General features: G+C 42.0%; 1 protein-coding gene across 1 annotated transcript in view; it reads left to right on the top strand.

Annotated features, from left to right (window-relative positions):
* Nucleotides 1-13729, top strand: part of LOC126235611 (neuroblast differentiation-associated protein AHNAK-like) — a 109502-nt gene extending 95773 nt beyond the window's left edge. The window contains exons 4-5 of the mRNA XM_049944323.1: nucleotides 5590-6144; nucleotides 13685-13729. Of these exons, the coding sequence (XP_049800280.1) occupies nucleotides 5590-6144; nucleotides 13685-13729 (600 nt within the window). The remainder of the gene's footprint in view (nucleotides 1-5589; nucleotides 6145-13684) is intronic.
* Nucleotides 13730-14342: the final 613 nt, after the last annotated feature.

The following is a 14342-nucleotide window of genomic DNA, read 5'->3' as shown; positions in this document are numbered from 1 at the left end:
ATTCTGCTAGACTGGCAACAAACACTATAGAACAACTGGTTTGAGAAGTCATTTTGCACCCACGTTTTTCACCTGATCTTGCACCCTCAGATTTTATCTTCTCTGCTCTCTGTTCAATGATCTTGACATACTTCCTTTGGGGTGAAAATACACTTTGAACATGGCTCTTTGCTACAAAATCACATGATTTCTACAGTTGTGGATTCAGAAAGTTATCCCAACAGACTGAAGTGAACAGCGAAACAAATTATATTATTTATGATGATTTAAGTCTCCAGTATGTATAGTCTGAGTTTTTTTAAGTTGTAGGTAACACTACAGTGTTATGCATCAGCCTAAGACGTTCGATTGGCCATGAAAGGGTTAATGTGGAAATAAGCAGTAAAAGGCTAAGCCTGGAATAACATTTGTTGCGTTCTGTCCCTCTGCCAATCAGATAAATTGTCATAAACCTGCAGGCCAACTGCGTGAGGAGTTGTGGTGGACAGATTTAATGCAAATGTCATAGAGGGGATGGGGTGGCAGAGGGTGTAACATAGAAGGTACAGGTACACAGGTACACAGGTACAGGTACAGGTACAGGTACAGAGCTAGGCATGGGAAAGGGCAGTGTAGGGGTAGCTAGTACTGAGGGAAGGATTGTGAAACTTAAGTTAAGGGGAACTCCAAAATTTTCAAATTAGGGAAGCTGGTATGGGAGTAGAGGGGGTGAGAGGAGTATGAGATGGGTCTTGAGAATGCAGTACACAAGTTGTGAAGCCACCAACAAGTCAGCCACCTTGTACTCAGTAGCATGTTGTCACCGGGTAGTCAATAACACTCTTGGCAGGTGGGGGATTGAGAGTAACTGTGTCACCCAGATGGGTCAGGCTATTTCACACGTCAGTCAGGTGGCAAAATTCATTACTACTTATCGTAGTGTGCCTATTTGTAATGTTTGCTTAACATTACAATGACAAATTTCTAAATGTCAATTTGGTACTTAAAAATTTGTCTTCTTTCTCTTTGACCACATTTCCCTCACAATCTACCACAGTACACATTTTCAATGCAACTGCACATTTGTAACGTTTTCAATGAAACTGCACATTTTAACCAATCTTTCATAGTTACAATAACACCGCCAATTTTCAGTATGAATTACGTATGACACAATTAACATCCAGTGTTAAGTTATAGTATAGAATTTTGAAAAACTGTTTCACAAAAATTATTTAGCACACCACCAATGGAATATTAATGTCAAAGAAAAAGAATAAAAAATAAAGTACCACTAAATAAAATATTAAAGTCGTAACTTTAATGTGTAATTAAGCTACTGAAGAAAGCAAATATCTCACCTGCCAACAGCTCCTCCATTCTCAACTTCTGCGGCATCTGCAAAAATATTAAGAATCTGAATAACTTTACATCAACATAATTTGAGTGTAAATCAAACATCTTGAAATGTGGCAGTGGTTGTCATCTCACTGCACATGCTCATTTTAATGTCAAGAAGTTGCTAAACTAAAATAGTGATGGAGATTAGGAATCAGGTGCTGTGGCAAGTACATACATGTGAAATTTTATAAAAGTGAGATTGATGAAAACTGCATAATGATCCAAGTGAAGAACCACAAAATATTTTAATTGTCTGAATTCATTACAGCTGCCATATACAGCCACTGTCACAGAGAAGGACAAAGGTGCCCACAAAAAGCAAGTCAACATTGGTGTTTGGAGGCTGGTGTAAGGACACTGCCAGTGACTGAAATAAAGGTACAGCATAGTTTGCTGGAATGAACACCCCTCATGAAAGGGGAAAGGAATAACAGACCATTATAAAATTACAGACTGTCACAGTTAGGAGATAGAGAAATTATGTCATGTACAATTCTGATAGTGTCTCCATTGGATTTGAAGTTACTGAGAACCAGCAGATCCCAAAGTGTTGAGCCACAGCAGTTCACATGGCACACGTCGCAAATGACATGCCATGTAGTGTAGCAGAGTTGTGGCAGCTTACAACTATGTGACTCACTTTCTTTTGTATTAGTAGTGTGGTGTTGATAGGAAGCCATAAAGGCCACATGAATACCGAGAATCCTGATCGAAACACTTTAAACCATCTGCAAGTACTGTAATGACTGCATACCTACAAAACTGGAGGACACTGGCCTCAACAATACATTATGATTTTATGAGCTTTGTCTACTTAGGGGTGTACTAACCTGTTCCAGAGTGTTGTTGTGTTAGAGTAATTCTTCATCAAAGTTCATATTTTCCATTCCAACATGCTAATAGCTGCCCCAGAGGTAAGGAAGTTTAACGTGTTGAGGGGATGCCCACAGATACTTAACATGCGTGGCCAGCACATAAGTTTTCATTTCAATTGAGTCACACTACCCTGTTAGGGAGCTTCTTACAGATGCAAGCAGTTTGTTCAAGGTACATTGTTGGTTAGGGTTTGGATAGTTATTTTCTATGTGAATTATGTATTTTGTGTTGATTAGCACATGCTCAGCTAGCCCCCAAACTACACTCAATAGCTCTTGTTGTTCACACTGCTACAGCAGACTGCAATGTGATTGAAATATAGCACTGTAGGCATCCAAATCGCTATTGATGGCATTCTCCTGTAAAAGTGCATCAGTGGCAACTGGCATCAGTGTATCAGCCTCACTGATTTGTACCTGTACACACAGAACAAGGGAGACTGGTGTGTTTCATAGTGAATGACTAGGCGGAAGCCACTTCATACTGTGGACAGTGTTAAGGTGATATGCAGAAAAGTATATCTAATTTACAAAGAAGATAGTGTAGGTGTCTTGAAGTGTACTATGTGACATTGGTAGCAATGATATATGGCATCATAAATCACAAATACTGTAACAGCCTAGCACATATTCATAGTAACACTGCAGAGAGCAACAATGACTGCATGAAGAACCAGCATAAAGGTGTGGGAGTTTAAACAATTGGAAAATTTTATATCCAGCAACTAAAGGAACTATATGCCGATTTGGATACACAGCTTAACCAACAAAACTATCATCAACAAGTGTGGTACTCAGTACTAATGACTTAACATCAGGCATTCCTTTCAGGGACTGCTGTTACAACTTTTACAAGAAACTAATGTAACATTTACACAAAATCCAACTGCAATGTAAATTTGGATTCCTTGACACGCATAAGGCAAGTCCTACATCACTTGGAGGGGAAAGGAAATTTCAAAACTGAAGTCTTTAAAGTAATCTGTAAGAGCACAGTTTGACAGAACTACAGGCAACGCATCATTATCCCATTTTGGTATATTCGAGCATTTAATTGGGAAGCTGTTAGAGCAGTTGCTGTGGACAATTTTGAAGCAACTTTGTATTTTGGCCATGCATATCTCTGTGGTCATGGCTAACAGGGATGGATGCTGACATTATGACAGCAGCAACACAATGTGAACACATCCAATAAAGAGAAAACTGTAAATAAGAATTTTTTGTCGACTAGTGAATTGAGCAGGAGCATAATTGGACAGGGGCAGCCCAACAACTAGGGTCCCAATGGCAGTCAAAACAAAGAAAATACAAGAAATTAAAATGGAAACAAAAACTGGAAAAATAGGTAAAAACATCTGACTAAACACGTCCACAAATGTCCATAGCTCATTGAGGGGCTACAGCAGTGGTCTGGAATTAGTCCTCTGAAAGTGAACTAAATGGATTTTGGTCCACTCAGCTTGTGTCAACTGCTAACAGGATGCGGCTTAACTTCCAGCACTGCAGTACCTCATGAGAAACAAGTACTTTTATTCACTCTGTGAAGGCAGTACAGAATTCTCTGACCAGTCATTTGCACCGAAGTTGGTGGCGGTGACTGCACTGAAGTCATTCCATGTGGTACTGTGTTACAATCATTACTGCATGCCTCCTACCAGATTTAAACACATGATAATGAATTTAATAATGGTTACCGAGAGCCAAGGCTGCTTGCACAAGGTAGACCAGAGTGGAGAACTGCATCAAACCCCATTCGGACTGACAATAACAACAACAACAACAACAACAACAACAACAACTGCAGTCCATAAAGTGGGTGAGTATGAGCCAATACCAAGTGGTGCTTACTTTACAAACCGATTTTCTGCTACATCACTTCCATACTGACTTCCCTCCCACCTGCCCTACCTCCCTCCTTTCGCACTTCAGTTCTGCAAGTATGAAGTGTCTGAGATGAGTGGCAGTATAGTTACTTCCCACTCACCAAATCTATCACTCTTACTGAAGGGTGCAGTGATGTAAGACAGATTGTGATTTAGTAAGGAAATAGAGTGCACAGTCTTGCTATTGTTAGGTAGCACTGATTGGGACAAATGACCGCCAGTCAAGATCAGATGGCCTCTAACAAAGCTGTGTTTAGTCAGGCTGTGGAGGATGCATGGGGAAATTACATGATGCAGTGTCCACAGTCGTATTTTTCCTCCATTACATGAAGGAAGAACAATCTCTGGACAAAGTTCATTGCTGTAGCCCAGGATTCAGACAAGAAATAAACACGTTTTGTCCAACAGAAATTAAATGTCATATTGTTTCTTATTCTACATACAGCATGAGGAAACACATGTACTCCATCAAATAAATGCAGCATACAGACTTATTTCCATATATAAACACCATTTAGAAACTACAAATTATCCTACTGCACTGTTTTCTTATTTGGTCACGAGAGACTTTCCAATTTGTAATTTGTCTATGCGTGTGTGTGTGTGTGTGTGTGTGTGTGTGTGTGTGTGTGTGTGTGTGTGTGTGTGAGAGAGAGAGAGAGAGAGAGAGAGAGAGAGAGAGAGAGAGAGAGAGAAGATATATTTTGCACATTTTTCGTCGAGTCTGATGGGTGGCAATAGAGTGGGAGAGAGATGAATTTGACATAACAAAAAATAGCCCTAAAAAGGGGCACTCTTGATTTATTCATTTCATGTATGTAGGCAGATAGCAAGTAAAGAGAATGTAATACTCAAAATATTAAATTAAAATAAATTTATTTCAGGTACAAGGATAATGCCAACTAGAACTAGCTCAAATTTCCTTCTCTCATCTTCCATTTTTTTCCGTCACCAAGAGATTTTGTGCTGGCTCTCACTGACAGAACACTGCACAGCAGAACAAGGAAAGAAAGTAAAATGTTCTCAGTCCGTAACATTTTATTCAGAATGCCCCATTATTTCTGACTTCATTCATGCACCCTGGCACTGAACCTGTGAGGCATTGGACCCATTTGTCAGAAGAAGCAACCCCACCGAGGCTTCAAAGAAAGCAGTCCAAAAGTGCATCAGCTATAAATGGTGTGTTTCATAGCCAGTTCTCAGTGTGTTCATGCTACTTACACATAATTTCCATTGTGCTCATGTGAGCAGTCTCTCACAGGCAGTCCATTACATTAATGTCTATGTTGGACAGCTGCAGTTGAATGAGCGGACCTATACACAAGTGAAAATTATTCCTGTAGCATTAATTCCCCTCCACAATATAGCATTCACACTAAATGCAGCACCACTTTCTTCAAAATATGGGCATACGGCCTGCTACTGAGGAAGCATTCCTGCTCCTCTCACAGAAATCTGTTGCCCCCAACGGGGAAACCAACGCCCCCAACGGGGAAACCAACGCCCCCAACGGGGAAACCAACGCCCCCAACGGGGAAACCAACGCCCCCAACGGGGAAACCAACGCCCCCAACGGGGAAACCAACGCCCCCAACGGGGAAACCAACGCCCCCAACGGGGAAACCAACGCCCCCAACGGGGAAACCAACGCCCCCAACGGGGAAACCAACGCCCCCAACGGGGAAACCAACGCCCCCAACGGGGAAACCAACGCCCCCAACGGGGAAACCAACGCCCCCAACGGGGAAACCAACGCCCCCAACGGGGAAACCAACGCCCCCAACGGGGAAACCAACGCCCCCAACGGGGAAACCAACGCCCCCAACGGGGAAACCAACGCCCCCAACGGGGAAACCAACGCCCCCAACGGGGAAACCAACGCCCCCAACGGGGAAACCAACGCCCCCAACGGGGAAACCAACGCCCCCAACGGGGAAACCAACGCCCCCAACGGGGAAACCAACGCCCCCAACGGGGAAACCAACGCCCCCAACGGGGAAACCAACGCCCCCAGGAAACTGACAATTGGCTAGTACTACTTGTTGTCACCACTTATTCCCCATTATGTCTGGACCCTCGCGGCTGTTGAACTACTGTTTGGTCTTGGGAAGACACCTTATCTGTGAAAAATACATTTTTCCACACTGCATTCAGATGGAGCTCTGTGGCTGCCAGCCAGTGTAACATTTCCTCACTGATTTCCTGTTTTATATTCGATCATTGTGAGTGCAGTACAGCTTTCCTTGGCCCTCAGTGAACTGCATCATTGGAACTGGGAATTTCGTCACTCACTACAACTGCTTCATATCTAGGGGAGGGATTAGTTGGCTCTTACATGCAAGCTATGTGTCATCCTGCTGTGTGTTCAGTATCTTGAGCCAGGCATTCTGCTGATAGTGCCTCCTTCAACAAAATTCTTTAATATTCTGTTTACAGTAGGGGTAGACTTCTGACATTCCAAAGATTCATCAATCACACAGATTGATATTTTATCCAAAGTTCCCAATACTCAGGCAACTTACATTCCCATAGTCACCCTTTAGGTGAATTTGTATAGCTTTAAAAATGCACGTTACTACCCCTTAATATTTGTCATGTCAACACAGGATACATAGAAATTCATGACTCTGCCAGATATGTGACATGCATGGATGGAAAGTCAAATTATCCGCATACTGCGGACGTTTGCTTAACCTTGCACAGCTTACACTGAGGACAGGCCACATATTTGAACAAAATTTCCTTAAACATTTTTGACATTTAGAGAGAAATCAGCATTGGACTAATATGCCATTTCTGATGACTAACACCTCTGACAATACCTCAGTTACAGTCATCCACTCACAAGCAGCACCACAGGAATATCACAGTCAAGCAAACATTAATGGTTTGAGTTGCAGCCAGGGCATGGGTAATGACAACCAAAGGTGTATTCATTTATTTCTTATGTCTATTACTAGTAATTAGGGTCTCAGTGATGTTCTAAGCCCTTCCATGACATCTTCCACTGATCTGTGCCCGCAACTATTGTTGCTATGATGGTCTAACACAAGACTGCAACTCACCTCGCCATCATCTTCCTTATCTTCCCCTTCTCCCTGTTCCCTTTTTCGAGCACGATACGCAGTACACTAGGACTCCCATACAAGACAAACATCGTGTGATGAAAACCTGAATAGTATTGTAAACCCCGTGAAGAAATTTGATTTCTTTTTTTGCTGTAGAACTGTTTGTGGAAGTGCACTCACAATGTTGATATTGTGCTGGACTATACACAAGCACTGTAATGGAAAGTGAAGTTATAGTTTGGCACATGTGACAGATGAGATCTGATGGAATGTGATGAAATGTTTTGTTGCAACACGTGGCTTACCTAGGCCTGCAACTGGATGATACTGTGAATCATTAGTTTTACTGTTTCTATTCTTTGCCATGAGGTCTGGTTTGTGTTCAAATAGCTATATCAAACTTGGCACCCATTCTACATCTACATCAGTAAAGGCACATAAGTGAGTACTTAAGATGCCAGCATCCGAGTTCAAATGCATCTGGGAGCTTTTAATTGTTGGCATTCTTTTTTCTGGTAGTTCATAACAGATCTAATAGATTATAGTTAATATTCTCTGACAAGTAGCTGACCCAGTAATGTTGCTTAACTAATTTGATAATGCTGCCTGCCCATTCATTAGAGCTTTAATGGCTGTTCAGAAATGAATTTAACAATACCAAGGAAGGCACACAGGCGTGACAAAAAAACTGTAAGAAAGTGAGCTCTCAGTGAACAAGGCCTCTGTTATATATAGATAACATACACTCACATACTCACGCAAATGCAACTCTCACACATGTGATCACACTGTCTGGCAGCTGAAGCCAGGCTGCGAGCAGTTGCACATGATGAGACAGGCAATCATGTGGGGGTAAGGAGGAGGCTGGGACAGGGTGTGGGACGGTAACAGTGTAGGGGTGGACAACAGTAGACTGCTGGAGATGACCTGCAGGAGACAGGACATCATAAGGTTAAAGGCAATAGCAAAGAGGGTCACACTCAAAACAGTACCCTGAGGCACACCAACTTCCTGGTAAAGGTTTCTGACAAGGCAGTACCAACATTCTTTGAAAAATCAATACTTTAAAAATACCTGAAGGACATGTGGCATGTGGCCTCAGAAGTGCCACATGTAGAGAGATCAAGAATACCCATCCTTCAGAAGGTGTTTTAGGCTTTCTGCAAATTTAAAAACACTGCCAATGTCTGATATATCCACAGAAAACCATTCGCGACAAAAGTTGACAAAGTGATGAGATGGTCAGCTGCAGGACGGCCTGCTCAAAATCCACACGGTACAATGGTCAGTGAATTGCCACACTCTAGTCACTATACCAGCCAGGCATGAATTACATGTTTCATCAGTTTGCAAACACAGCTTGTGGGAGAAATGGGGCAGTAACTAGAAGGAAGGTATTTTTCCTTACTGGGCTTGGGTATGGGTAAGGGTAAGGGAATGACAGTGTCTTTATGCTGGCATCTGGCAAACTGCGCCCTCTGCCCAGATTCAGTTGTACATAAGAAAGAGCAAGTGCTTGCCCACAAAAGAAAGGTTTAGCAACATCTGAATGCAGACATCGTCCAGCACTGTGTTGGAGGATCGATATGAAGTGAGAGCAAGTTCTCGCCCCCTCATACTAAAGGCAGCTTGTAGCACTCGCTAATCTGCCAAAATAAGGGTACTACCCAAGCCTCCTCCACTTGTTTCTGGTGGAGGACGGCAGAATGATAGTGGGTGGAGCTTGAAATCTCCGCAGAATAGCAGCCCAATGGATCTTGGTCCTGCAGGGCCCATGCAACAGATGAGGTACTGGAACTGTTAGAAGAACTAGTTAAGGAAATCTAGCTAGATTTTTGCTATCCTGAAGGGTGCAACGACACTGTGCATGCAACTGTTCATAATGAATGCAGTTTGCCATCATAGAATGATGGTTAAAAACATGGAGAACACATCTCTGCATATGAGTTGAGTCACAACACAGCTCAGTCAATCAAGGCACTGGGACATGGCACAGTAAAGATGAAGTGCGAGAATGGAATATTGTGTGGTGGTAATGATAGCATTTGTAAGATATTCTACCTGGCATCACAACTGGAGAAATTATGTTACTCAAAGGGTGCCAGGGAACAGTAAATCTCTAGTCATCCCTAGAAAGTTGCCATTTGGGTGTGCATATATGTGGGGTAGGAGTCAGAAAATGGATAGCAAATGGTAAATGGTTGCTCAAGTACATACTAGAGACAGTGATGAGATGATGGGCAAATTGGGCAGTGCAGGAGATTTCCAGTTATTGGTAGGAGTGCATGTAGTATAAAAGGAAGATGGGTACTCCCACAATAAGGCAAATGAGGTTAAGGTGACTTGAGAAGTTCAGCCTAGAGGGCACCTCTCTGTCAGGTTCTGGGAGATTTCCAAAGGGAATGGTGTGCATTACAGTCAACGAGCAGCAGAAAGGGGTGAGGGAGTTGGCCAGTAAGCTGGAAGAAGAGTGTCCATGACACCAAATGACTGAGGGATGTAAACAGTACATATGGAAAAGTTCAGGAGAGGAAGTAAAATGCGGACAGGAATAGCTTCAAGCTGGGTAGTCAGGGAGAAGGGTTGACTTTGAACGTCCTTCCATATGAGCAGCATGACTCCCCTCTCTCCTCCTACGATATGGAATGCCATCTTTGGAGAGAGGGAGTCAAAGCAGACTGGGAAGAAATACAAAAGCTCAAATCAGTCTTGAGGATGCAATTTTGTTTCCTGCAGGCAGAGAACTAGCAGAGGCTGTGATTCCAAGAGCAGCCGCAAGTCATCTTTTTGGATTGAAGGCCACCAATATTCCATTGGAATAATGTCATGATTAGGAAAGAGGAGGAGGGAAGAAATGGAGAGGTGGCACCTCAGCGGCCAGTCCTGTGTTACATTCTTGACTGCATTTACATAAACTTATGGCTCCTCTTTTTTGGTTTCTTAAACATTTTATTTTATCTGACACATTCCATGACCTTTAAGATTTGTGCCACATATTGGTCCTAAACAACAAGATGTATGAAAAAGAAACCACTTACTGGATAAAGGACTGTTTGCCATGGTCATGGGAGCTGGCAAGTAAGTCAATGCAAGATCTGAAAGATCACAAGAATGATCATTCGATTCTGTTTAATGTACCAGAGACCTATATTAATATTACTGAAAGCAAATCCCTAACGACAAAAGTAACTAAACACTTACTTTGAAATCACACTGCACAAATTGTGATGCACGTGCTTAAGTACACTAAGGTAGTTTTATTGAATTACTAATCAACACATGTCAAACATAACAAACACTATGAGAAGTATACCTCTCAAAGTAGTTCACTTGATAGTTATTTCACAAGCAGGAAAGTATTTTCAGAAGAGTTTAGGAAGTTTGACAGGCCATGAATGTATGGAGGAGAATGAGTCTGATATCATTCTAGAAAGGTACTTTGAAACGTGTTTGCGATTGCGAGTACCTGTCATTTGTGTTTGTGATATTTGCTCAAAAATGGGGAAATCTCAGTTCCCAATTGCAATCAGTAAGCATTTTAGACAACAGTAAGTGGTAAGTGTCGATTTTAAGGAATATTTATTGTCATGTTTAATGAGTATCAACTATGGTGTAACACATCGCTTTGGTAAAGGTGTACATCTCACAATGTCTATAGTACCGATGAACAATGGTTACCACAACAAAGTGATTTTTTTTTAAATTCAAATGGTGGCTTTAAACTTTTATACCCTTCTCTGTTGTGCATAATGTGGTTTCACCGCCAGACACCACACTTGCTAGGTGGTAGCCTTTAAATCGTCCGCGGTCCGGTAGTATACGTCGGACCAGCGTGTCGCCACTATCAGTGATTGCAGACCGAGCGCCACCACACGGCAGGTCTACAGAGACTTCCTAGCACTCGCCCCAGTTGTACAACCATCTTTGTAGTGATGGTTCACTGACAAAATACGCTCTCATTTGCCGAGACGATAGTTTAGCATAGCCTTCAGCTACCTCATCTGCTACGACCTAGCAAGGCGCCCATATCAGTTACTATTGATATTGTGAATCATGTACCGTCAAGACAGACGTTCATCATTAATGGATTAAAGTTAAGTATTCCACCAGCTATGTCCGTATTTATAAATTCTAATTTCCTTGTCCTGTTCCAGACCTCACGCCAGCCTGCGTGAGTTAAAATGCATGCATTTTGGCCTCCTCTAGTAACACCTGCCAACCACAACACACAAAATCTAGTGGAGATTGATGCAGCACTTCTGCAGGGTGATATAACGATAATTAGTTTATCGTTCTTCACAGTTCATGATGATTTCAGTGTTTTATTCTATCATGATGATGATGATGATGATGATGATACCTGGTTAGGGGGCACTCAATGGCGTGGTTATCAGCATCCACACGAATTCCCAAATTTTACATGGTCCAGCCATGCCACTTTCACAAATGATGATGGCAACACAAACAACCAGTCCATGGGTTTATTCCTTGCTGTCTCATTCTTGTTCAGCAATGTGCCTTCCCCCTAGAACTGTCAGCATCATGACAACTGCCATTACATCAGGAGAACGAAGATGAAGTTGAGCTGTCAGTAAGATTCTGTACACTAACCAATGACACATGACTTGACAATAATTAAAGAGAGTTACTTGTTTTAAATTAAGAGCCAGTAGATGAGTGGTCTTTGAGATATTTTTTGCGTCATTTAGCAGGTAATTTAGACTTGAGATAGCATTTCAGTTAACAGTGCAAAAGAAGTTGCAAAGTTTGTGATGTCAGGAAACAGACTGCCATGGGAGACGCAATGAGACTGAAATGGAGATGAATAGGATATTAATAAAGGAGTTTATTTGATTAAGCAAGTGGGTAGTGTGCAGAGTAGCTCAGAAGCGGAGGAAGTATTTTAACGGTTCAAAGCCCTGAGCTGATGAAATATGTCCTCACCCTGGGAGGAGGCCGGTGAAAATCACACTTGCACTGCCAGTCTCATACGTGCTGCCGCTACTTTCACTCACCTGAGCGATGGGACGTGTGCCTTCCTCCTCAACAGGGCCTGATTGACAAAAAAAGAATTTGCTTGTTAATATAAAAAATACTTTATCTGCACATGTAAAACAAACTAGTGATAAACTAAGTTTGTTTCAACATGACCTGATAAAGAACAGAATCAACTGTTTCTATCTTTTAGAAAACCTACGGATCAGTGTATAATTGAGCATCTAATCTACTCAATTATAAACAACCATCAATATTCCAGAAAGCCAGAACTTTATTCCAGTTGCACGCTGGCTATCTGAAGACTGGCAGGGACAAATAAATGTTTATTGTCATCATTTCACATAATTATTGATCAAATTTTAAAATTTAAAATCCTGTAGTTATCTGCTTAATAAAACATACAATCTTATGTTACACAGTTAATACTCTGTGTCATGTTTAACATTTAGGAACTGTGTGTAAGCTTGTTTATGCACCTTCACTAATTGCATTCATGTACCGACATTATATTCATCCAGTATTTGGCAATGAGAGCACTTAGTGTTTTGCAGAAAACTTCACCAATAATTTTAAATTAACATGAATTTCTCTCACAGATACCCCACAGAAAGTAATAGCAAAAATGTTTATCACTTACCACATTTTTGCTGTTTGTGCAGTAATAATGCCACATCAAACACATTCAATGTAACACTCCTTTCTTTACTTACAGATGGGTACAAGTAGTGACAAGAATGAGTGGCAGGTGAGGCAGATTATTTCTCAGGTGGATTTTTTGTAGAGGTGAGACAGAAAGAAAATCTGATGCGTATGGGAACAGGATGGATTAGGAGACATAATAGGAATGAGGTGGAAGTGGGTGGTGTAGCATCTGGCTGGTGGCTTACAATCCTGCCTTATGCCACACAACAGAGGTATGTCAGTTGCTGGCATCTTAACAGGCTTGAAACTGAAACTCACCCTCTGTGCAGCAGATCTTGCCAATGACAGCCACTGCATGGTTTCCACCCTGGAGCCATGCGACACTGGACAACTTAACAGTATTTCTCCACTACATAGCCTTTGTAGGGGAATGTACAGTGGCTCACCAGCCAACCCAAGTTCCAGACTCGACATCAACTATCTACTTTGGAATGCATGACTTCGTCAGAAAGTTGTTTCATTTGCTTCATGTTGGCATGTACCATCTGTGCCGCAATGAAACTCTCTTCCTCTTGTCCACTCAGGAACATCTTTCTTCTTGTGCTTTTATAATTTCTTTTTTGTCTCTGGAAGCTTTTTACCAGTGTCTTGTGATCCATTAGGTAGCCATCATCTCTGTGTTCAAGTGCTTCTGCATAGTGTTTGAATGGTTTTGGTCCGTGTTCAAATGCCTTGTGCCACTTCTTTCTTTCATCCTGGTATCTTTCTGCCTGCACCATTCCACATCATCATCCCTCCTTACTGATGTCTTGGCCCAATTTCTGTATTTTTCTTCCAGGTGTGTGCCTCATGGATGGCACTGCCATCTCCTCCATGGGGATGACAGTTCATACTTTTGGCTGCTGTTACAGTCGAAACTTTTCCTCTGAGCACAGCAACATTGGAATCTAGGACATCATCAGTGCAGCTTGCAGTGCTCAGCGTAGCTCATATTAGTGACAACCTTACAGCATTTCAGGAGAATTTTTATGTTGCTTGCACTAGGAAGCTGTTTCACTTGCCCAACATTATCATGTGCTTTCTGTGTTGCAATGAAGTTCTAATGTTCATGGCTACCTGAGCACATCTCTCTCCTTGTGCATGGATCATCCACATTAGGTGGGACATATGACCACGAGTGTGGGCGGCAGATGAGGCAAGGCAGCTCCCTGCTGGACTCCCTGCAGAGAGGTGAGGCAGAAAGACTAACAGATTGGTCTGGGATCAAACTGTAGTGAAAGTCTTGATGGGAAATATTTTATGAACAAAGGTACTGGCACCAGAGACAAATTTAGTGAACAGGAAGTGATACTGTATTATCAGCCATTCTCTCCAAAAGTATTGACACATTCATCCCACGTGCTTCAGTTGTTTCCACTCTACTATACACTCCCAGCACCTTCATTTCAGAGGTGATCAGCTTTCATATGTTATAAAGTAGATCATAGAAACCTTAT

The sequence above is a fragment of the Schistocerca nitens genome, chromosome 2, assembly GCF_023898315.1.
Source record: "Schistocerca nitens isolate TAMUIC-IGC-003100 chromosome 2, iqSchNite1.1, whole genome shotgun sequence".
Taxonomy (NCBI): Eukaryota; Metazoa; Arthropoda; class Insecta; order Orthoptera; family Acrididae; genus Schistocerca; species Schistocerca nitens.
This window is presented reverse-complemented; position numbering and strand designations above follow the sequence as displayed.